Raw genomic sequence first — 25891 nt, forward strand, 5'->3', positions numbered from 1 at the left:
AGTAAATTACAGTGGTTTGTACTTTTACGGATGCATGAGTTAAAAACGATGTTTTTCCGTTTTCGAGTTCTGGACCAATATGCGACTTTTAAACCCTTCGAATGCGACATCAACTCGAAAAGATATTAATATTCGACCGCTTTTTTATGGAATAATGTGCATTTTGTTGTCCGCCCCTTTTGCTTATCTTTGTGTCAGGTCTGATATGCGTCAAATAACTTTTCATGTTTGCATAGCATACAGAAAATAACACTGCGGCGCGTAACCAGAACTGGATATCTGATGACGTCATATTTTTTTCAAAATGGCGCCCGCTTCAAGGGACAGTATAGTGGTAGAGTTTTTAGGTCCTGTATACGCGCTGAAGTACCCATGTCCCACAGTACTTTGGGAACGTAGCCTTTGAACAACAAGGTAACAGACGAGTGTGAGAAAATGGCGTCTTTTCACGTGTTCTTTGAGTTCTAGAGGAAAAAATACTGATTTTCGGAGCATTCGATAGCATGAGGCTGCTTGACCAAGCATCAAACATCTAAAGATAAAAGGTGCGTAGCAATTTTTTCCATCTTTGGAAAAATTATTTTAAGAATCTGTATACAATTTGCTTTGATTTCGTACTATTTTCGTTGTAGTGCAAGACTTATTCACATAGTGCTGTGGTTTTGAAGATACAACTTTGTGTCGCGCCATGTGCGTTATTTGTAAAGTGATACATCGACTGGACTGCTTATGCCATGTTCGTTTAATGTTCTTTTGCAGTCTGTCGGAAAAGCACATCGCTTTCGTGAAGAAAAGATGCCGGTTGTGTAAGAAAACCTTATCATAGTGAAAAATGGTCCAGAACTGCTTTAAGACAGCGGTTTGAAACGAAATTTTGGAGTTTTTTGACATCGATGTTGAGTGAGTAAGACACCAAAGATGTTCACCCGAAGAAAGTGTATTCAGCTTGCAGTCAATCCTGATTTGAGCTTATTAAAACCTGCTCAACATTACATATTAGTTGTACAACTAATAGAAGTCAAGTCCCTCAACTAGCTATGGTCAAAAGCATCAATTTCATCTTTTACTGGTGGATGAAAATAAGGTAGGTTTTTATTTGTACATGTATCAGACCCATGGGTAAAAAAAATAGTAAGCTTATACCTGGCTGAAAACAATGCAAATAATTAATTGTCTTTGTGACATAAATCACAGCAGAAAATAAAACAACTCTGCATACTGTTATTGCTGTTTTTTTTTTTGTTCAACCAGTTTGCAAGTTATTTTGTCTGTGCCGCATGGGTCTGGACATTGCGGTCAGGCAATGTCCCCTGTTTTTACCCCTGTTTTATGAGTCAGATGAGTCTGAGTCAATGAGTCAAATCAGTAGAAAAGTGATTTTCACACAAAGTTAGTTATAACCTATTGAACCACAATAATTTTTGCCTGAGTACAAATTACCTTAGAAGCACTCCAAATCATTTGCATGTGGTTAGGTTTTATTTGTTAGTTATGGTTGCACTGGCTTTTTCAAATAACTTCTCTTATATAATTTATTATTTGTGGGAGGTGCAGTGGCCCATTAATGGCTAGCATGCTGGACTCTAGATTAAGCAGTCCAGGTTCGGGGCCCGGCCAGGGCACTACATTTTGTTCTTGGGCAAGAAACGTGCCTCTCCCACCCAGATGTATAAATGGTTACTGGTGAATTTACTGTCAGGGGTATCCTTGTGATAGACTAGCATCCCATCCATGGGGAGTAAAATACTCCTAGTCGCTAAATGCTACAGAAACCGGAATAAGCTCTGGCTGTGTGGGCCACTAGGCTTGCACGCAGACTTTATTTTGAATCATGCACTCATGACACATTGACGTATAAGACTCATATAATATTTATTTTCATTTCTGGTATTTTTGTAGTATTTACGTAATTGTTCATGGGTATATCTTGCTTGTTAAGTTTAGGGTGACTGACTAAATTTAAAATTCATGTTAGCATTTCTTGCACTAAAAATTAAGAATTTCAAATTTGAGAGCATCTATGGTAATTATAATAACCTTATATCCGAAGCTGATCTCCCCTAATTTAACTGCTTAGCTATCGACCATATGATCCTTAATTTATCTTTTGAATCATTGCTGAGAAGAACAGATTTTTTACTATGGATGAAAAAAGATAAAAAGTGAAACTTGCCACTTCACAATTAAGGTGGACATGATTAGGGTATGGGGAGAAACTGGACTGCTGTAACAAAATCTTTTTTACCTTGTATATGTATATATACCCATGGTATAAATGTCAATAAAAATTGTTCACAAATTTTATTATCTCTTGCTATTCAAAAAATATGGGGGGGGGGTTCACATGGTATTTAGCACTGAAATATAGTGAAAGCTTGATTCAACAAATGAGGCTATCATCTTTTCAATTCAGGCCTTGGCCTCATATCCTGAAATCTTAGTGGTTGTGGAGAAATATGTGGGAGAATATTGTTTGGGAGTCTTGCCCTAGCTGCAATCCACAGACTTGGCAGTATGCAAATGCTGACAGAATCATTTTCAATTCTCAGTGATAGCTAATATATGTAAAGGGAAATAAATAATTATATGAGTTGAGCTGCTCTCATTGCATTTGCTAAAATTATACTATTTTTTCCAGGTCATTGCAAGAAAGCTTTAAAAGAGGAAAAAAGGAAGTTATGATATGATCAGGAACATAATAAAATAACTTTTGAATGAGTGGTGTTGAATGCTTTTTTCAAGTTACCATAAATGCTTGTTTCAACCCTGCTTTCACACAAAATACAAACACTGCAAAATTTTGAGTATAAACAGAAAAGTGATTGAAGTTCCTGAGGCAGCAGCAAAGAAAGATACCCTGATATAGGGCTGTTAAAATCCAAATAATACTGGATACTGGATTTTGTGACGGGATTAATTGAAAACTGTAGTGGCAGAACATTTTTGGAACCGAATGATACTAATATTTACATTTATCACCTCAGTGTGAACTTTTCTCAATATACAATTGTAATTAGGATAATCCTGAACAATTGAAGTATTAGAACTTTTGTACATACATGTACCTGGAACATTTTTAAAGACTATATGTTTTTAGTGATTATTAGAACATTGCATATGACACAGAAAAGACCTAAACGATCTGGATTGTATGCACTAAGAGTCGAGTTTGATTTAATTCCCGCTAGTACACATTAAACAGGAGGGAGATTTAAAATGATCGGAAATGAAAACGAGAGTGTACTACAATACTGGCCAATACTTCAACTGTCATAAAAGCCTGATGAAAAAATATATTCACTTGCATCAGACTTCACTTGAAACAGCCTCATTTTTAAGGCTGAATTATCTTTGTATGTGGCGAACTTGAGAACGAGATCTCGTGCAAAAAATCCTTTGTACTATTTGATAAGTTCAGCGCAGTGCGGCGGTGGAATCTTGACTTATCGAACTCAAGAGGAAACGAAAATTGATTCGAGTAAGCGTGCGTTAAATTGAAGCGTTTAAATACGTAACGTAAATCCAAGGAAACCAACCACTGGTTTGAGTTTTACCGAGGTTCAATACAACGTGGGTTAAATCGGGATTCTATTGCTATTATATTCTTTCATGGAGCTCGAGGGCCGACGTCATATTTGCTTACCAACCCACTAGAGCTTAGTCCTTTCGCGATCAGAACAATATTTTGGTCAGTGAGTGAGCCAATCAGATGACAGGAAATCATATATCCAGTTCTGGTTACGCGCCGCACTGAATAATGGGGGTTGCAATTTGTCCCTTTTTTTAAACCGTTTTTGTAAATAATGTGTTTCAAGCTCTTTTTGGTCTCCTGTAGTTCGCTTCCGTGTTGCATGTAGAAAGTTTTTAACTATTTGTTCGCTATTAATAGAAAATCAAGCTGTGTTGTAATACAAATAAGAGTGTTTTGGCTGGAGAAAAAAGAGACAGACTCGGGGTGGACATGATAAGGCATCACGATGCGACTACCTTGTCATTTCAAAGTGGAGTCACGAAATTTCAATTTATTCAATGGCGAGGAATTAAAGGACTTTCAAAGTATGTTGACAAAGATCGAGAATCGATCGAGCACTTAATGCTGATATTTAAGGGTTGCAAGGCATTTTTAAGCACAAATGCCAGTCGAAAAGTTCGCTGACTGGAGCCTGGAACCTTACTAAGTAACCAGGCACATACTCCTTTCTATTTGAGATCATGCTATGCATGCCTCATCTGTAGAATTGCCCTTCAAATTTCATGACATTCATAAATGCAGCCCCGCACCTCTCGCAATTTCTCACAAGAATGGCTCGCCACCCACCAAGAGAACAATAAAACAAACAACAGGAACAATGGCTCTAGCCGCCCAAAGTAGTAGAAACTGCTACACTAGAGGACCAGTAGAATTGCAAGCTTTCGAGAGGTGCTACAACACTGAAGCTAACAATACGATTAAAAAACTCCACATCGCAGTTCATTGGTGTACCAACTGAAGCGGTCTAGTTTTTGCACTACGCTGAGTTTGAGATCTGTTTGCGCGTTTTTGAAATGAAATTGTGACCGACAATTTATTTCCGCATTAATTTTCGGCTTAAAAGTCAAATCGACACGATAGTCTCGCAGCAGTTGTTTGGGCTCGTCACGCAACACTTCTCGAGGGGCGGTGCGTGACGACCCAATTACGGCTAATTACGGCTAAGGAGACGACAAACAGACCCCCCTGAGGACGTACGCCCCTACTTTAGTATTCCATCACAGCTACCTCAGAAGGAACGAAGAACGTTTAGCATTAAACTTCATAGATTGTACCTTCTAACAAAATGGCAACTAACTGACGTTGTCAAAATTAGTTACCAAGGCAACCAAAAAATCTGGTGAAGGTGCTCAGTGCCATCTCAGTTTATAAAAAAAAGTCAGTTCGCGCTAGACCCTTACAACACAAATAATTATAGTAAAAATGTCGTTTGCTGATTTATCCAAAGCATATCTGCATACTTTCACTTTTTACTTATTTCCCAATGAAGTACATTTTACCAAACTTGGCAACGTTCAACGTTGTCATGGCAACTATTTTTCTGACGACATAAGTATCTCATAATAAGATCACAATATTGTCAAAATATTGTTTAAAAACTGTGTAGCGCAGTCTGTTGATCACATAATAAAGTTAGAGTTTCGTTTATGCGCTAATTTTTGTAAATAAATCCAGACGTTTCGGGACTTCTGTCCCTTCATCAGTGGAAAATGATCTATGGAAAAGTATCTCATGTTGTTCATTTATAACTGTTTGACAGGTTTTACAGTGGCTAGCTGTGATGGAATCTCGAGGTCTTAAACAGGTTGTTGAATACGTAGCCACCCTTAAAGGTTTCTTTTTTGTCTAGGAATGGCTCTCAGCTCTAACTGCCTTGTGTCTGTTTCGTGTTGTCTTGTAGCAGATTAAATTAAAGAGCGCGTCAGAGTAATTGGATCACGAGCAGTCCAAGTAAATGTTCTCATGAGCCACTCGAGTGCTCTTAACGGCAATCAGTTATCTCAAGGTACCTCTAATAAACAGTACTAAGGTTATTTGACCGGCTGCAATTTGATATCAGACTCGACAGGCAGTCTTCCGAGGAACCGGGACAGTGAAATATTTCATTTGAATCAACTAAAAGCGATTCTGCAATGCGCAGAATGCTTCAGTTCTACTGATATCATATCGCCAATTGCTATTGCCCTACAGACAGCATACAGCAGCTCTCAATTTTTTTAGGGTTTAGTCCATTCTGAGAGTTCCGACCCATTCATACACGACATACCTTTCATTTGTAGACAAACCTACTAAGGATAACTATCATGAAACCAGGACCCAATAACGGTAATTTAATAAAAAAAATATCTGACCAGTGATCTGATCTGATAGCGCTCGAAATGTTTAACCAAGTTAGGTGAAACAGTTGCAACAAGATTAAGACCTTGAAATGTCCCTGGGAGAACTTTCGTGTTCTATGCCACAGAAAAATAATTCCGAAAAAAACTCGTTGATATAAAATGACCAACAGTGATCAGCTCCTTATTCTCCTTGCAGTAACGAGACATTGTTAACCAGACAAGTAAGGAGAAGATAGAAACTAGCAGGCGTACACCTTGCGATACCATCACATTTTAAGAACTTATTAAAAGAAGTTGTTAGTAAAAGAACTCCTGTAAATTAAACTAGGTTTGGCAAAATGCCACTTTATTTTTGCTGTTTCATACAATAAGATTTGTACAATGCTAAAACAAAATACATTGAATTAGCAGCACATTAATAGCCTTGATTATAAAAACAGACCATAACTTACTTCACCTTGGTTTTTTGTTCCTACCGCAACGGAGAACACAGCAAATCAAATTAAATTAAATCAAGTTTATGTAAGCAGTTGCTTTTGCACGTAGTAAATACGTTGAGTTGTTAATTGGTCTATATATAGAGCGGATTTTCTGCGATTAGTCTATATTAATCGACGGTCTGGGTCTTAGCAGTCGGAAGTCTGCAAATGAATAGCGGTTAGGTTTCAAGCGGATTGCAACAAAATTCCATACTCTTCATACCTCGCGACAACTAACACTGCCAGTTGCCCAGAATGTTTACTGTTTTACTAAATATAACATTCGTAATTGAAGGAATACATTTTAACCAAGTCTGTATGAAGAGTAAGGTATCGCTATGGAACCCGAGGCATTCATTGCTACACCCCTACACAACGTCGACAATTTTTCAGCTTGAACAAAGAAGGCTGTTTAAAAATCCCTACGTTGGTCTACCTTTTGTAAGAAACAGAGTTGATAACAGTATGTCACAGCTTTGTCGGCGGTAAACCTCAGGCGCCGGCAAATTTTAAATCACTGCAAAAATTAATACCAAAACCCTTCCGCACATGCTATTTAAAACTATATGACTCGCCAGAGCTTTAAAATACGGTATCTCTTAATGTGAGGTAATATAAATTCAATATGCAGTAGCCCTTAGTAGAAAGATTTGGCTAAATACCATTTGTAAGTTAAAATCATTATTAAATATAAATATCTTTTTATGTTACCCTTAACAATTTTTATGCAAGTCTTAAGTTCTGCAATGTGATTTATATTACTCTATTAGAGCGGTTTCACTTGAGTGTCGAAAGTAATTTGCGTTTGCTTTGGTTTTGCATTACTACGCTTAGTGATTGGCTTGAAAATCTCGCGTCACTTTCTCAGCCAATCAGAACTAAAACCATAACCAATCTCGTGACTCGCCCGCGCACGTTTTCCCGCGCTTCGTGCCGGCTACATGTATTTGCTTCGAGTTTTGATTGGTTCACTGGATTATCTGTGTCCTTTGTGATTGGCCGAAGTAATTACTTTGGTTTTGGTTTTACGACACTCAATTGAAAACTGCTCTAAAGAAACCAACACTTTCGATTAAATTTGACATCTTTATGTTGGCTTTTGGGAGGGGGGGGGGGGGAAGGGGGGACACTCAACACAGATCAATTGCTACTTCACGTGCGATAGCTTTGCAATTTGATTGATTAAGATATCTAGAAAACCAACAAAAAGCCTTCAAACGATTAATCGAAACATTTAAAGTGTGGCAAAGTTTACTTCCCCTTAGCTATATAAGTATTCCCAAAGTAATTTTTAAGAGGTTATTTAATTACGTTAAATAATTTTAATATTTCTGATCAGCATATCAAATTGCGCAAATTTATCCAAAACTGATGATATATAACTTATGACCCAACCTATCCGTGTTGGATCGTACATTACAATGTAATACCTCTGTAATTGATCAGAATAACTTACATGTATTATTCCTTTTCAGCCTAAACGTCAGCTGTAAATTATCTTCTAGTACTTTTACAAATAGTGAAGATTATTTTGTACCAATAAATTTACTAATTCCCTGTACATATACATGTAAGTACTACTGTTATGAATATAAAGGGTATATCGACCTTTTTCAAAGCTTAATGAACCCATTCTTATACTAATAGAAAAGTTATTTTTTGCGGCATACAAATTTATTCCAAAAAGTGGCCTAAACTATGTGCACGTCTGCCTAATAAGCTGTCTGAATCCCTCAGTAAAGTAAACAGCGGCTTCTTAAAAGTCTTTTGCGAAGTGGATAAAAAAAGGCTTTTCTGAAATTTAACTCTGGTTAATTCTCCTATGAATTCCCACTTATCTTGTAAGCTCTAAAGATTTATCACTAATCTTGGCGTGAATCGACTTCCTTGTCTCGTTTTGTATTTAATTAATTTTTCTGACTCGCTAAAACTTTGTTAGTTACAAAACAGGCACGATCCTACCTCGAGGAGGTATGCTGAGTGACCCGTAAAAATTAGACGGACAAATTTTGTACTTTTGTTTTGGACAGTTTCAGTCTGTAATTGGAGCGATTTTCACGGTGAATAGTTTTGTCTGCTAAGCTTTATAGAAACTGGTTTGAAAAAATCATGCGCAAGCTCTTTCCAATAAGCGCAAATATTTCATTTTTTTAACAATCGTGATCTGCCTCATGTGCATTTTCCCACGCCTGTCACTAATTACGCGTATTTGTTTTATTGGCTTATAATTGCTTTCGTCAAGGCTGTCGTTAGAAAACAGCACCAAAATCCAAACTAACTACAATACATGGCTACAAAGACAGTAAGGAACTAAAGAAAAACGGTCACATTCTTGTTCTCACTGATTGACAAGAGAACATTTTTTTTTTGTTTGGTTAGAGCACATCGCACGCGATCTATACACAAATTACCAGAGCTCGGCAGACGTAAACACTCAATAATTAACTTCTAAATAAATTAGAAAGGCGCTCCTTAATCTCATTATATACGGTCAAGTTTGGATTCCTCGCTGGATTATGTCAAAAGAGCATGTTTAAGCTAACATTCGTTCTAAAACGTCCATGTTGTGTTCTGCTGAGGGCAACTAGGTCGCATAAATTGAATCTCCTGTTTTCGGGTTGATTTGAAAGAACAACTTTATAAAGTTCTAAAAGAAACCCTGAATCAATGGAGTCCATCAAATAACCTTTTCAGTACTGTTAAAGGGATACTCTGTCACGGGGATTTTTCTGCTTTTCAGTAAAAAGGACTAAAATTGGCGATATACTCTCGCTCGTACACGAAATACGCGTCTAGATCATCAAGATGAAGATATAAAGTAAATTGTTGTTGAAGGAAGAGAGGAGCCTTCATTAGTTTTTAGCTGTTTTTCCAGGCCACAAGGGCAGAACTTGAAAAAGTCAGCCTAACTTTTTCAAGTTGAGCTTTAAAGTTCCTTATGGCATCACAACAATATCACTTGTTTATAGCTTCTTTACATTGGCATTGTAATTTTTAACAAAACTGGACCACTATTTGTAGGTTTCCACAAGTCTTTAGGTTCTTGAATTTTTCAAGAAAAGCTCGTGACAGTGCCCCTTAAGATTAGGAATGCGCCCAGTGACACACTTCAGCGAGAACACAACTAGTTTGTTGTTACAATGGCCCTTATGAAAACCGGTTTATTGCAAGACCTACTGGTGCGTTCCCGCCGCGCCGTATTTGAATTGGTTTTCTAAGATCCAGTCTCCTCGGACTGGGGGTGAAACAGCTGAATGTGATCTGGATTCCAGTAGAGTGTCGATGATTTGTAAACAAGCGACCAAACATACGGAATAAAAAACTCCTCCGGCTGTTCCTCCTCCACGTATTTGAATTTTAACTCAGGAAATTTCTGCAGAGATAACAAACAACGGTGCCCAATGGATTAGTTAACTTTCTTTTTGGTGAAATTGAACTTCTTGGAAAAAATGGGCCCTTTGTAAAAATGAAGGGAACTTTTATGTATGGTTGACAGATGAGAAGGACCCTGATATGCATGGTAGTAAAAGACCCGTATACCTAAGGCCCTTAATAGGTGCTGTAATGATGTGGGCGCTTTTCACATTTCTGCAACCGAAGGGAAGGGCGTTTATTGGATACAGGGCACTTGTCAGTTTAAAACCTGTAGATACCAGGGGTTGACAATTAATTTGTGATTAGCTTAGAAATGTCATGAGGCTATATCCGATTTCCCCAAGCATTCAGTTAAAAATAATTTAGGAGTAGGAGTAGGGGTGTTAATTTGAAAACAAATATTTAACATAATTATTTAAGAGGGCCTTAGAACACGCGTTTATTTCGTTTGTACGAGACTATACACTAGTTACCTTTAATCTATCTCTCGGCCACTGAAGAGTTCCCTGCTTAATAACATCTAAAACCACACCGACCGACAGAGTCTGATCAGGGTGCTGTTCCAGGCGCGCACTGAAAAATGCCAGCACCTGAAAATGGGAACAGAAGCAATTAGTATCTCTCCCACTTTATCATCATAAGCAAATACATAACGTGTGTACTGTAATTACTGTAAAAGGCTAATGTGTTAGATATAGGTAAAAATGAGATTATCGCCTTGACTGCAACACTGCGTATTCAATGTGCCTTAAGCTTGGCTTTGCGCACTTTGATTATGCTGTTCTGTGAACTGTCTGCTTTATCACACTCCATGTGTTTTTTATTCAAATACTTTCGGAAAATATCTACGAAAATCCAAGCGCACTCTGATGGCCTTGGTCGATAGAAAGCACATGTCTAGCCAATCAGATAGCGAGCTTGCCGACAGTTAGCCACTGGCTAAAGCTAATCTCTATTGGCCGGCATTGCAGCCTGCTATTGGGCGTTATGTTTTTTCAGGCGCCGGCGAATAAAGTGGACGCCTGATTATTTCCTGCGAGAACGCCCTTTCCGGGCTGAGGTTCAATTCTGTAAATTGAAAAAATGTGAAACACAGTAATATTTTACTTGTAATCATTCGTTCTACCAAGGTTAAAAATACGCAGTTAGCACCAGATTAGGCGTTCTACTTTCTCCTAATTTATCGGCCTTACCTAGTACTAACAATACAAGACCTGATTGGCAACTTACCGTGTCTATATTTTGTATAATATCGTGAAAAAGTGGATGAGTCCTGAACTGTGCAAACAGTTCTCTTCTGTGAAGTAAGGTGTACACCAGGTTGGGATTATGATGAAGAGTGTTCGTGACACAGGAATTGATTATCTCTAGCACCATTCTGATCACTTCTTCTAGAATCGCCAGATCGGACAGCTGAATGTAAACACACGAACCAAGTTATAACAAGATAACCTGACACATGATCATCTCTCAAACAGAAAGGGATGTTACTTAATAAGTGCATGATAGAATTATTTTAAACAGGATTAAATTAATACATTCGAATCATTCCGCAAACAGACACCTTCCATTAGCGAACACTTAGTCATTGTCCAAGCCACATACAAACACTACAATTTAACCTGACATAAGCAAACGCCTCCGAAAAGTGAAAACACTTTTTCTGGCTCCAAGGGTGCACACCCACGGATGGTTCAACATTAGCACTTTAAATTAGCTGATTTATTAAATAATACATTTAACCAGGATAACAAGTAATCCTAATCGGCTCAGTTTTAAAACTCGGAGCCAGGGCGTTAACCTTTTTTCGCTTCAGCGCCAGAATAGCTCCACATTTTTAATGCTGTGAAACAATGAACCGAAAACTCAATCCGTTTAGCAATTGACCTTCAGAGTACTATCACTAGTTTCCTTGAATTGGGCCAATTCAAGGAAACTGGTATAAAATGGGTTTTCCACTTCAAGATGCTCCAGCAACTAACTTAGGCATTAACAAAAACCGTGATTCTAGGAAATCAATACAAATTACCACTTGTCCAACATGTATAGGAAAATTCAAATGCGATCGGGGGTTTTGTTAGGAGGTAAAACACAAATTTAACAATAAGACACCAAAAAAAAAAACTAAGATGGTTAACTTGACTGGTCAAGTTCGAGATGGATCATAGCGAAAAAAATGAAAAATCACGCAGGCCAAATCTTTCAAGATGAGCGGTGCATGTCGTGATGATGTGTTATTCAGTCAACGTCTTTGCAGACTGACAGTTTTTTGAAATTTGTTTGTTGTATCCAAATTGTACTATTAATAATACTCACTCGCCTTAAAGCGTTACGCCAGAAAGTTGACGTGCTACTTACATGGTCGCTGTTTTGTTTTCCCTCGGCATTCTCTTGTGAATTACTTTCAGCTTGTTTTATTAGCTCCGTCACCTTGGCGTGCTTCTTTGAAAGCAGCGCATACAAACTAAGCAAGTAAAACAAATACCATGGAGTAAGAAAACATAAAGAAAACAAAAATGTGGAAAGCATAATGAAATCAACGGCACTAAAATTAGTGAGCAAGGGACAACGATTTGAACACTAAAGAAAAAATCAGACAAGCTGTACTGATAGAATCTGTATTCTTGCAAATGTCGGTTAGAAAAATCCATAAATGTTCTGTTGAGGCAAAATCCTGAAAACTTTCCTTCGCAAAAGGAGAACAGTGTATTTAAGGGTATCCAGCTAACTGTTATACCTAAAGTACGAGAACACAGCAATCTTGGCTGTTTTTTTTTTCTTCAAGGTGAATTACAAAAAGTGTATGAAAAGCATTTATGAGATTTTTCAGTTGATCAAAAGACAAAGGTGTGGTACCTGACTATTCTCTGTGTGACATAGGGATGCAGCGCGTGGAACTGTGAAGACATGTTTGCCAATGTCGCCAGGCAGTTGGTGTGCAGATATTTGTCCTGAAATAAAAGTTTTGTGTTACATTCGTGTTTACGTTTGTTTCTGATTCGGGAGAAACAAGTACAGCTGTTTTTTTTTTTTTTTGCCCAAATTCCAATGATTTGTCTCTTAGCATCAAGCATTCTTTATTTCTGTGGATTTTGACCAGGATACTACTAAGTCAACGTAAGTTACATTCTGATGTCAACAGGCTCACGTGATAATGTTCGAATTTCTGATTGGTCAATAAGTTTCGTCGCGGCTACTTGGGAAGTTTTTTCAAAACTGCACATGATCCCGATTAACTACAAATATCAACTATCATATCAGTTCAAACAAATACTCGGTACTTTTACTTAATATATTTTTGTTTTTCTCTTCCCTTCAAAAAATTTAATTAAAAAAACAGGCGAATAAAAAAAAAAAAAAAAAAAATTAAGTTACCGCAACTTGACATACAAGTGGTGGGTGCGCTATTTGAATAATAAAACGATGACTGAATATTGAAAAAAATACAGTATTAGAGCAGTTGAGTGTCGTAAAACCAAAACCAAAAACAAAGTAATCACTCTGGCCTATCACAAACAACACAGACAATCTGACTAGTGGATCTGACCAATCAAAACTTGAAGTAAATACATGTGGTCGTCACGAAGCGCGGGAAAACCAATGCAATTTTTCCAGTCACAATTGGTCATGTTTGGTTTTACTTTTGTTTGACAGAAAAGGTGGTGGCGAGTATTTTAAACCAATCACAAAGCATAGTAATGCAATTTAACCAAAGCAAACGTGAATTATTTTCGACAGTCAAGTGAAAACCGCTCTAATAACAAATGAAATACAAAACAACCAATAACCTCTACCCTGCTAGCAGAGGTGGTTCGATGTTTCCTGAGAGAAATAAACCTGTAAACAATGACATTGCATTAACAGTGTCCATAATATTCAAACAAGGGGCCGATGTACCTTAAGTATGTACTTACTCTCATCTTTGTCATATTATACTGTATTGTTCTAAGCACAACTAACACCAGTAGACCCCCCAAGGTAATATTTGTAATGACTCTTTCTGTGTACCACGGGATAGAAGGGATAACCTGAAACCAAACAGCAAAATTTACGTAAAATATGGACGATTAGAAACCTTTAAACCTAAAATACAGTCGGCAGAAAAAATGAGAATGCTAAATAATAGGAAATTGATGCTTCAAGTCTTGTCAATTTCATAAAGGGTTTATTTCACCATCCTTTATACAAAAGAACCATAATATAAAGAGAAACTTTAACTGAAAAACAACAGCTTTGTTTGCTTTTAAGAGATTTCAAGTTCCTGCTCACTCTCAGAGGTATCTAAGTACTCACATATAGTGAAGTGGTTCAGGGGGTTCTTTGTGCCACTCATGTTTCAAAGTCTTAGATGACTTTATTTACAAATTTGGCAGGATATCCAGAATTAGTGGAAGATTACATGATCATCCCATGATGGCTTAAACTGTGTGCAGCGTAAGGCTCCAAAGGATACCCCCCCCCCCTTTGGAATGGCTGATTTTCTATGGACTTGTAGTTACTCTGTTGTTTTTTTTTTTATAGCACTTCGTAATAAATTATCCCAAAAGAAGAAAAGAATTTCTGTTAAAAATAGAGTGTCTTGACAGTGGTTGGGGTCTGAACTCATTTTCTTAAATCAACATATAACGGTTTTTTTTAAAACAGATGTAGGTAAAAGTCAACCTAGGAGTTAGTTAACTTAAGTTAAACTCATTGCAGCTGCCGGAGTGGCTGAACTATGAATGATAGTTTATAAAATGAAAATCATACCAGTTCGTGCACAGACTTGTTGAAGTTTTCATCCTGGCTCAGTATTAACAGGATAATAAGTGACATATAAATATGATGAGCATTATGATCATCTGCATTGTATAGTAGCTTAAGAATTGGCATCACCTGGCAACACACAAAAACAAACAAATATATGAGCAACTCTTCAGTGATTGAATTAATTTTATTTCTTTTTTAATTTATAACTACATATACAATGTACATTTAGTTTGCTATTTTTTGTGGCTTCAAACAACAGACAAACAAGTACTAGCCATTTCCACAGGTCATAACTTAAAAGAAGACACCATGTTGAGTAGGAATCTAGTAAGTTCTACTGCAACACTAATTGGAATGTATAGCTACTGTAAATAACATTTCTGTCTTATTTTGGAAAATGCAAACTAATAGCACTTACCAAATTATCAATATCTGTCCTTGAAAGGATAAAAGATGCCACATTGGGATTCCGATGCAGTAATAAATACAGCAGAAGTGTTGTTTGATCTTTGTGCAAGTCTCTGTAAGCAAAAAGCATTGAATTCATGAGTAATTTCTAGATTTTCCTTACCTTTCTGAAATAACTCTACAGTATGCAGGTGGGCAAGCAAGCAAGAAAAATATCAACATCATTATTTACCAACCTGCAGACTGCAGTGAATAGCATTCCTATGTGAACAGTAAAAGAAGGATTCCCTTCTTGCTCTGAATTGTCATCTGCTGCTGCATTTTCTGATAAAAAAAAAATAACAAAAAGTTTGCAGTACTATAAGTGGTATAATCATGTTTTATAACTACTTTTTATGTACATAAAGTAAAAGCATTATTAGATCTTAAATCCTCACAATAGAGTTAAATGCTAGGTGATGAAAAATACTATATATTCTCTATTAGAAGGATAAGTTTGCAATTATTATTATAATTATTGTATAATAAATAAAGTAATGATTATTACTTATAATCATTATAATCTATAGTTATAATAATTATTATTGTAATAATTAATTTATAAATATAAATTAATGTAATTAATACTTAATTATTAAAAAATTAACAATTATTATTATAATTTAGTAATTTTATTATTATTATTAGTTTTGCACCACCGATAATTATCACAGAAGATTTTAATAATTAAAGTTTTTTTTATACCATTATTATCATCATCATCATCATCATCATTATTATTATTCAATGATTTTTTCTGAGGCCACATCTGGGCTTAATCCAGATTTCACAAACTAGGTGCCTTACCAAGTTATGTACGACACCGCGGCAGAACGTCTACGCATGCGCTGAATTTACATTACAACTTCACCGTGCTTTAAATGTGTCTTTCTGAAATGAGCAATACCGCTGGAAATTGTAGTCTGAAGGCTCCGTTTATTCCTTTGGGTATAAGTTTCGGTAGCTGCCGAAACTGTGTCGCACAACTTCGGTTTTATTCGTTTCTAAAAAGGTGAGATATTTTGGAAGAAGCCGCCCAAGTAACTTCAAAAGAGTGTAACAATAGCGCATAACCTTCCTTGAGCGAATGAAGTTGTGAACGTATCCTTTTGTTGTTGAGTTGTGATTGAACTTCCGATAACCACTACAGACATTTTGCAGATTGCAGTCTTTCGCGATGTATTTTTCGCTTTTATATTTGTTAAAAAATAAAGAGCTTGTTGAGAGCTTTAAAAAGAGATCTTGAACGAGCTATTTTGATCGTTGTAGGCGATTTTAGTTTTGTTTCGTCGAGCGCGTAGCGGCGGGCTCGATTTACAAAGTTAATTATGCGTATCCAAATTCTGACACATGTTGATAATTGTTTATGCCCAGATAGCTCCAAAATCGCTTTTTATAGAGTTAAGCGCTTCCTTCTGTTGTTGGTATTTTATTCGAAGCGTTTTTAGTGCACATAAATTAAAGAGATTTTAATCAAGGACAGTTCTCTATAGTCTATCTAAGCTGAGTGATCACTTTGTTTTTTAAAGTTTAGCGTTTTCGTATATCCCGTGCCGTCTATGAAGTATGTATCCCGCAGAATAAAAAACAAACAATGGATTTGATTTGATTTTTTATTTTTCCGCACAAAAATGCGCGTTAAACATTGATTTATAGTTTTGTGAACACAGGAAACTCTTTAAGCGTTTAATTTTCCTAGCCTTGTAATGTGAAACCGTGCTGCACGCGCGTCAAGTTTTAATATTTTTCGCCGACAATTGTTAAGCTTACTAAATATAATCTTCGCTTAACAATATTGTGTGTCACGCCAAACTTTTGATTTACGTTAAACAATTATTTAGTAATTGAAACGAAACGCATTTGTTCAGTCTCGATTCGACTGAGTCGCTTAAATAAACGTGCTGTGTTGCATAATCATGTCACTCGTCTAAATGTCACTATAGTCACGCAAAAACCACGGCCGATCGAATAAAATATTCCAAACAACAAAGGCAAGTGTACACTGATTAAAGGTTCCTGTTTAATTTGTATGTGGTGTTCCTTTTTACACAATTCCTTGCTTTGTTTGCATCAAAAATATTTTCATTCGATAAAAAGAAAATATACTTTAGTACGCGAGCTTGCTTTGTTTATCTTTGCGCGCGTCCACTCGCTCTAAGTAAATGAATTACATTTCCACGCATTGAAAGTGATAGAAAATAAAATCAGTCGAGCAGATTCCCTGGAGATATTTTTCAGTCTGTGAACAAAAGAAATACTTCTCACCTACATCAAAGATGTTGCGCTCTTCGCGATCTTCGGAAGCTTGCCGGCTTGTCGGCAAATACATCGGAATGAATAGGCAATGAGTTTAAACAATAGCTTGAATATATGAATGCTTAATAACCTCAAAATTTGAGGTACACATTCAAAGCGCGGTGGAGTTGTAATGAGCACTTCCGGTCATCTTTGCAGTCACTCAACGGGCTTCACTCGTCGACACTCGTCACGCTTTCCGTTCAAGGTCAATCATTGCCTACGTTTTGTTGTTTTGTTTCGTAAATTGCGGTGTTTTAATCTGCTGTCTTCGTGGATTACAAGCTAAATATGACCGAAACTATACTCGATACGCATGCGTCTACTCGTCTAATACTCGATAGATTTAGAAAAGGTAAGTCGTGGATTCACTAAGGTTTTGATTCTGAATTTGAGCAGTAGATGAGCTTTAATAAGCTTAAGTTTAAGCTTATCTTTCACACAAGGCAGAAGGCGGAGTTTTACTTGCCAGTTTCACCGGAAACCCCCGGGGGGGGACTCCCATATTAAAGGGACGGGGATGCTCGTCGGAAATTTTGAAAAGAACCCCTAAAAGAGACCAATCTGGGTGTGTCTCAAGCCTTTTTGACCCCTAAAAGATACCAAAAAACTAAGAATGGAGTTTATATTTGTATATTTCTTCGTGTGTAACCCTTAACGAGACCCTTATGGCTAAAAATATTGGCGTTTTGGGCGTTTTTTCCCGGAACACCCTAAGCGAGATCAAAAGTCCGAAATTTACACCCCTAAGCGAGACGACGAGCATCCCCGTCACTTTCATATGCGAGTCCCCCCCCCCCCCCGGGGGAAACCCTATGGTGCAAAAGTATGAAGCTACAAAAATAAATAAACTTTTGAAAGAGACCATTCTTTTCCTTATGTTTCTTTGCTATTTCTTATTTTTTGTGTTTAAACTTCGCGCAAGGGGAATTTTGTACTTATGCGACTGGATGACATAGGCAACCGGAAATAAAAAACTGACCGGATGTTAATTTTCCACCCATGCGCAGTGCGTTCTGCCGCGGTGTCGTTATGTACCATGCAATGTACATGTAGATGAATGGGAAAAGTGTATAATTGCTTTAATTTATTAATTAAAAGGTAATGGTAAACCATCTATATGAATCATTTTCAATGTGCAAAATAAATATTTGAATTATACTTTACAAATGTACAATTTAACTCTCCACCCCAAACCATGAAAACATAGCCAGTTTACCCTTGCATAAATTTTGCAAAGCTTGCATCAAAAAACTTCAGCTGGAAATGAATATGAATAATTGCTATTCTATCTTCTAGCAGATCTTGTGTAACTCACCTTTAAGTCTTCTGTTAGTGAAGGAAAACAGAGCATGTCTGTAAGGGTTCAGTTTTCTCTTGTCCTGTGTGCAATGATTGACAAGAACAAGCAACAGTAACGAGCTCTGATTTGCCAGAAGAGATGAATCATCTTCATCTGCACTATGAGAACCAAACCAAGACCAAACACCAGCTGACAAAAAAACAAAAACATAAATAAACAATAAGACATAAAGAATGCAATTTCCAAAAGAGATGTCTATATTTGAATTGCGCTTGCATTAAAAAAAAGATAAGGTACCTTCCACTAGTGGCAAAGCTATCTATTAACCCTTGGATGTAATCAAAGCCTCTTCGAGCCACGACTGAATTTTTTTCACCAAGTTTTACGTTTGGTTTTCATATCTTGAATATATATGAGCGGCAGATGTTCAAACATTTCTTTGATGCAATTAAAAAGCAAAAAACGAGCAAACATGCGTGACAATTGCAGACAATCGGTGGTTGACCCCACAATGCCTATTGCATTGATATAAGATTTTTTCATTTTACGTGACTGAGATTGTCGGATTAGCTCAGTCGTGTAGGTTTCAGGATGGAGGGCGAGAGGTCGTGATATCAAAACCCAGAAGTGTCTGTTCCTTTTTCCTTTTTTTTCTGTTTTTACCCCGCAGCACTAAAATGGTTTGTTTATTCTATCGCTCCTGTATACATTGGAGAATAAAAGCATTTACATGTAAGCCGTAAAGTAATAACGCTGTAAATAAATATGTTGTGGTTTAATTTTTTCTTTGGTTTAAAATTTTTCAAACCAGTTTGATTTTTATTTCCCTTTGTTTCAGATTATGTTAATGAACATAAGACAATAAAAAATAAAAATCAAACTGGTTTGAAAAATTTTAAACCAAAGAAAAAATTAAACCACAACAAATATATCAGAACATATATACGAAAGAGATTGATCGGTGCATCACTTTTGCGGCTCTTAATGTGGAAGATAAACTTGTTTAACGTATTTGAAAATTCCGGCGTTATCTTTGCAATAGGAAATTATGTTATGCGAGGAATCTTCTATGTATAGTATGAATGCGCGAGTGTCAGTTTCATGCATGCGTTACAAGCAGCTGTAACGCATGCAAATATCGCATGTTGCATCGCTTTTGCGGCTCTTAATGTCCACTTTTTCGGCGGTCAAGTACCTTTCACACATAATTTTCAGCCGTATTTTGTTTCTTTGCTTTTGTCTTCCTTGTTAAACCTTAAAAAATAGCCTTATTACGGCCGCCTTGCTACACTCTTACTTCTCTTATCAAAATGTTTACAGCTGATGGACCAACCAACCTAGCTTAAAACAGTGATACATTGGAGAATAAAGGTATTTACATGTATAAATCCGTAAAGTAATAACGCTGTACGAAAGAGATCGATCAGTGCATCGCTTTTTGCGGCTCTTAATGTGGTGGATAAACTTGTTTATCGTAGTTGAAAATTCAGGCGTTATCTTTGCAATAGAAAATTATGTTATGCGAGGAATGTTTACAGCTGATGGACCAACCAACAAACCGACCAACCATGTGAGTGAAGTCGGGCTACCCACTACACTCCTTCATTGAAAATTCAGTCGTAAAAAGGGGGATGCCACCACCTTCCAATTTTGAAAACGGGATTTATCTTATGATGCTGAAACTTTCAGTATCTATAAAATCTATTCATTCATCCCTCACGGAAACCTTAAAGGGGGTCCATCAACCCCCTCCAGTGCCATGGTGGGGTTATGAATTTGCTTGTAGGTTATTATTAAAAACTAAAACTAAACTTACTTTACAGTTTTTCAGGCAGTTTTAGCCATTTCATTTAATTCATATCTACTTATAAATAAATTACACCTAGTCCTTTAATTTTGAACTTACAGAACCAGCCTCCATTGCTAACTCTTGTGAGCTCTGGGGGAGTTTTCTCTCTTTTGATAAAGTTCTTCAAAAGAACTCTGACAAGATCATTTGCACTTGAATTGCTGAAATCAAATGACAATATAATAGGTAAATTAACAAAAATAATTACTGACAGTAACTGCACATAATCATTTTTGTACACTCCCTTCAGGAACCATTAGTCAAGAGTGGAATTTAGCAATAATAGGAATACGCAATGGGTTGGAAAATACTTAATGTACTCTGGCTCAGTGACTCAAACTTCACAAAAAAAATTATTAATAGTGTGTTGATTAATTATCTTGAAATTTGATGCTGAAGAAAGAGAACTGTTCTTGTAAATAACAAACAAAATTGAACCCAGTCTTTTGACTTCAAAAGCTGTACGTGGATTCACTTATTTATATTTACCGGTACTTAATATACTGTTGGCCGTTAACTTTGATTCTCACCATTTTCCTTTCATGATAACTTGATAGAAGATACTACTGTGAGAAGCACCAGGATCAAACATTTGAACTGATAACATAACTAGCAGAGTGTTGATGGCTTCAACGTGGATAGGATATGTCACCTCACTAGCAACAAACAAAGCATTGAATTATTAGATTCATAATTTTATAGTATCTTATTATTTATAGGATGTGTACATGTATAATTTATTAAAAATGAAAAAGAAATAAAATAAAAAATACAGCTTTGTATTCAGCTTAAAGGTAACCAACAGGATATCATTAAATACAATTCAATTTATTTGTTTTAAAACAATTTTTAGTTATAATTAACTTGTCATCGGTCATGCCAGTCAGATTGTTATGGAAGACTAACTTCATGTACCAAGCCAAAACAGCCAGACTTACTCCGTAGTTTCTGTTTCATTTGAGAAGGTAATTTTATATCAAACACTTGAGACTGTGTTCCATTGGCTATCCAAACACCTCAAATTTCGTCAAAAATACTCCGCAGTGCGCCGTATTTTCAACTCTCTTCTCTGTGTTTGGATATCCTGATGAAACACTGTCCCTCATGTTTGATATATTACATCACATGTTCATGCTTAGAGGCAACCAATGTTAATTTGATTACAATAAATAATTTTATTTTATAGTCAAACATCATTTTTAGTATGCCCATTATACCAAATAACCCATAACAGTGTTCTCCCCAGGTATTTTAGGCCAGGCGGGCCGCCTGGCTTGATTCGGTGAAAAATCGTTGCCGCCTGGCTTAAAACTTAAGATTTATCCAAATGCAAGCTTTTTTGAGATTTGGAAATGGGTGTTCCTATCCAGAACTAAAGGAGAAATCACTTAATAAAGTTGATGAAACATTGCCTGGTGTATATTTTACTGTGTTTTCTCACAATTGTTATAATTATTAAAGTGATTTATCCTTAAATGAATATGTTCAAACCTGTGATGCATTCGTTTCGTTGAACGGCGGCCATCTTAAAATTGTCCCGAAAACACAAGGACACTTCACAGAATCAAGGTGTCATTCATGAAATACTAAACCAAATTCCCGCGTTCGTGAAAGGAGTGTCAAAAATGGCAAGCCAGTAGACGCAGCGGGTCCAGAAAAGAAAAGAAAGGCTTCCCAAAGTAAGATAAGTTCATTTTTTTTTTCTCTGGAAAAGAGACAGAAGATAGAAAGTAATGCGGTCGGGTACAAAGTTCCGAGTCGGAGCTCTCAACATCTGTTAATTCAAAACACGGAAAATCAGGTTTTGACCCAGCTTGCATTGGCTGAAGGACATTCCGTGGCTTAAGACTACTAGCAATGACAGTGGTATGTTATGCAAGTTGTGTAGAAAACATAACCAAAGACCCAAAAGAGTAGGCCAAGGATGTGCTGTTTGGGTTGATGTTCCCTGATTCAACTTGTTTCAAATTAGAACATGAAAAAACAAATCACCACAATGTTGCAGTTAAAATGTAACCAATGTACAAGTAAGTCGTAAGTTTGGAAATCTTTATTAATTTTCTATTCAGGCCACAGAAAGATTCTTACACATAAATTTGTCAGGGTCTCTCCTCGTTCCCCCATCTGTCGCTCAGGAGGGTGGGGGGGGGGGTGGGAAGAGACCCTGGGAGCAGGCTTAGAGAGAGTACCCCCTGGCCTTCCAAAAATCCTGGGGAGAACACTGCATAACCCATACAAGTCAAATATACAAGTTAAAATGCTACCTGACTGGCACATTGACAATAACATCTACAAGACCACAGATAAGATCCTCAATAATACCACAATCTGGAGAAATGATAACAAAAAATCATGATTGCCTGAAGACAATTAAAATCCTTAAGTTTTTTTTAGTTGCTGAGCAGTCACCAACACTATATTTTCAACAAGCGACCTGTGTTGCTTAAAATCTGCAGATCTTTACATGAAGCCATGATTATAAAGATGAAATTACTGTGTAAGCAAGATCATAGGATGAGGTCATTCTAAAGGTGAGGTCATTCTAGGTGTCACATTTAGGTGACACCTAGCTTCACTTATTGAAAGGCATTGATGTTGAGTTGGTAATCTAGCATATTGACTCACTGCATTCCATACTGTTGCCACTTGACAAAGTTTCTGATTAATTTTTGACAACTTTGATGCTTTTTTAAAATCTATAGCCAATCAAGATGCAAGAAGTAAGGGTGGCAGAATTGACAATTATAATTATTGTTGGAGCCCGGCAAAGGTGGAACTTGACAACTCCTGACCACCTCTTATCAGATGGTTCTTGCATTTTAATTGGCAAGTTTGAACCAAAACCATTAGAAAGGTGTCAGAGAGATATAAAAAAGTTGTCAAAAAACCAAAAACTTTGCCTAGTGGCAACAATACAGCAAACAGCACTGTAAATGGTATGGAACTTCGATGCAGAAACAAATAAATCAAGAACCACACTCAAGCTGAAACAGTTGTGTCTGTAAACTCAGAAAATCAAATTCCTGAGTTTCTTTAGACAGTGTGGTTTGAAGAACAAGTTCAGTACTGTTAAATTTTTAATTTTTAATTAGCAGGACCCCGTTGATAACAGTACGCATGTACTGAAGGGCTATCCTGGATAAACATTCGATTATTATTATTATTACCGGTATTATTTTTTGTTATATACAGTCACCTGTACAGTGTAGTACTTGACCAGTGAAACCAGACGGCATGTCTTCATCACCTTGTGATTTCACTGTCACAGAGCCACCCAACTGCCTTATCACTTCTTCATTGGGTAATAACTCAATAAAATACTTTGAAAAACTGCGAACAAGAAGGATGGCATTGTATGTTTCCCAGGTGAAGTCATCACTGAAATAAACAAAATAAAATACATTACAATAACTGTACAAAACATGAGAAGGTGAATCAGGGAAAATGAAAGCGTTTACATGATAAATTATTTTCTAGTCGAGTACAAAGGACAGTGCCACTACCTGGCACAAAACGATGGGACTTTTCCACTCACAACGATGCTTTAAAAGGGTTTCTCATTGAAAATTTACTAACTACCACATGTATGTCATTACCAATACTCACTCGTCACCCTTTGCACTGTCTTTTAAACCAGGAATCCTTTTCAGAAACACTTTAATGAGGGTCACAAAATTGCTTGTTTTCAAATTATTCCCAACTGAAAATCAATAAGTTAAAGATAATAAAATACTAGTAACATTGCCAACTTGTGTAAAATAACAGAGGATTGAAGAGTAAATAATAAATATTCTGAATATGTGTATTACATAATACAACTAAGTCTTTAGATGATATATACGCACCTAGCCTTTGACAGATTGGCTCTGTCGCTTCTTCCAACAATCTAGCATCAGCACTGAATAAAAAGAAAATATGTTTTAATTTTTTTTTTTTTGAAAATATGTTTTAATACTTAACATGCCTAGAGGCAAGCTTTGTGTGCTCTGAACCCAACCAAACAGGTGTACATAAAAAAATAAAATGTTTTTAAAGGAGATAAAGCCAGCTACTGATGTGAGAATGTACTGGTAATAGTACAGACCGACAAGGGAGAACTACTTATAAAATTTCTCTTTCTCTTATTGGCTATGTTGTAGTTTCTATTGTTTCAGATTCTGATATGTGACATTGAAAAATAAACATCAAACTGGATTGAAAACCAAAATTTAAACCAAAGATAAATTTAAACCACAACAGCTACAACAAAATTCAAATTTAAAGATTGAATCATAACAAAAACAAGGGAAAGCGTTTGCAGCACATGATTTCGCACCTATTTTGTCCATTTTTTTTTGGGGGGGGGGGGAATTTTTGGGTATTTTTTCAGTTTATGGACTATAACAAATTCTATTTAAATCAACCATTACATGTAATTTTTTCTTTCTATATAAGTATAATATTACATTGTTTAAAAAATGTAATTCTTTATATTTATGTATTTATCTTATGTTGAATTTTTACTTTCTCTCACTGGTTTTTTTAACTTTTTGGGGGGTTATCTCAAAAATCCAAAATTGGTGATCTCCTGGGTATTTTTTTAGATTTGCATCTCTGCTATAATCATCACAAAATCTCCTGGTAGAACAAGTACACCAGTGTCAGTTCAATCCTCAGTAGAGATTTATATACAAGTCACTGCATCAAAACTTCTGGTCCTCAAGTTAGCATCATTTAATAAATATTATAGTACATACAATATAAAAAGTAAAGCTAATATTTTTAGAGTAATTGGATCAAGCATATATCACAGAATGCCATTGGCCTTTGTCTGGCAAAGAAAAGACATGACATATATCTTTTAACTATCTCGTGACTGGCAGTGGTGTAAGTATCAAATACTTGTAATTTTGTCTCGTATTAGTCATGAAACTAAACAGGCGTCGTTTGTGAAATTGATTCTGTTGTACTGGCTGCTAAATGTGTTTTTTTCTTTAACGGTAATTACCAACAACTCAGATACATAAAGCTTAGTGATATTCTATGTTGTCCCTAAAAATAAAAGCAAAGCTTAAGTCTAATTAACTTTCTGTTTACATCCATTGCAACGTTTACTACTCTCCTTCACTGACATTTCTGCCATCCAGCTAGCTTTGGGAATGCTTTCCCTCCAAACAAAAATCTATTAAATGGAACTGTTGATATTTAACGTTTTATCTAGTGGCAAAAACATCAATTTAAACTTAAAAGCAAGCGATTAATACGCAAATATTGTTTAATTGCGTTTACCTGTTGTACGGAGCTTGAAATGAAAATGCCAGAATATCTTCCCAGAATTCTTCCTCTTCCCCGATCGCTGTGTCTCCAGTAAACTTTTGGAGCACGGGGTTATGTTGTAAGTCGCTAATAGATGAGGGTTTAGCCCCCATTTCAAGCCAAGCTTCAGCTACAACAAAGTGTTGTAAAAAGCTGCATTTTTTAGTTGAGCTTCTTTTCGCGAGTGCCACGAATTCTTCAAAGGTAATCCGCTGACACGGGTGAGCC

At 36.4% G+C, this 25891-nt stretch overlaps 1 protein-coding gene and 1 long non-coding RNA gene across 2 annotated transcripts; one reads left to right on the top strand and one right to left on the bottom strand.

The window, feature by feature from the left end:
* Nucleotides 1-253: 253 nt before the first annotated feature.
* On the top strand, nucleotides 254-3007 carry LOC144642094 (uncharacterized). The gene is made up of 3 exons (XR_013568699.1): nucleotides 254-545; nucleotides 760-1084; nucleotides 2639-3007. It is a non-coding gene; the product is annotated as an uncharacterized LOC144642094 (long non-coding RNA).
* Nucleotides 3008-6190: 3183 nt separating this feature from the next.
* On the bottom strand, nucleotides 6191-25868 carry LOC144644850 (dymeclin-like). The gene is made up of 17 exons (XM_078504396.1): nucleotides 25637-25868; nucleotides 24214-24266; nucleotides 23975-24068; nucleotides 23565-23746; nucleotides 22633-22696; nucleotides 20899-21024; nucleotides 20426-20529; nucleotides 18535-18708; nucleotides 15119-15206; nucleotides 14893-14995; nucleotides 14475-14600; nucleotides 13640-13753; nucleotides 12582-12676; nucleotides 12084-12189; nucleotides 10956-11138; nucleotides 10199-10315; nucleotides 6191-9723 (listed from the first exon to the last, which is right to left on the bottom strand). The coding sequence occupies exons 1-17, from the start codon at nucleotides 25774-25776 to the stop codon at nucleotides 9565-9567; spliced, it is 2028 nt and encodes a 675-aa protein (XP_078360522.1). The 5' UTR covers nucleotides 25777-25868; the 3' UTR covers nucleotides 6191-9564.
* Nucleotides 25869-25891: the final 23 nt, after the last annotated feature.

The sequence above is a fragment of the Oculina patagonica genome, chromosome 2, assembly GCF_052425735.1.
Source record: "Oculina patagonica isolate OP01 chromosome 2, crgOcupat, whole genome shotgun sequence".
Classification (NCBI taxonomy): domain Eukaryota; kingdom Metazoa; phylum Cnidaria; class Anthozoa; order Scleractinia; family Oculinidae; genus Oculina; species Oculina patagonica.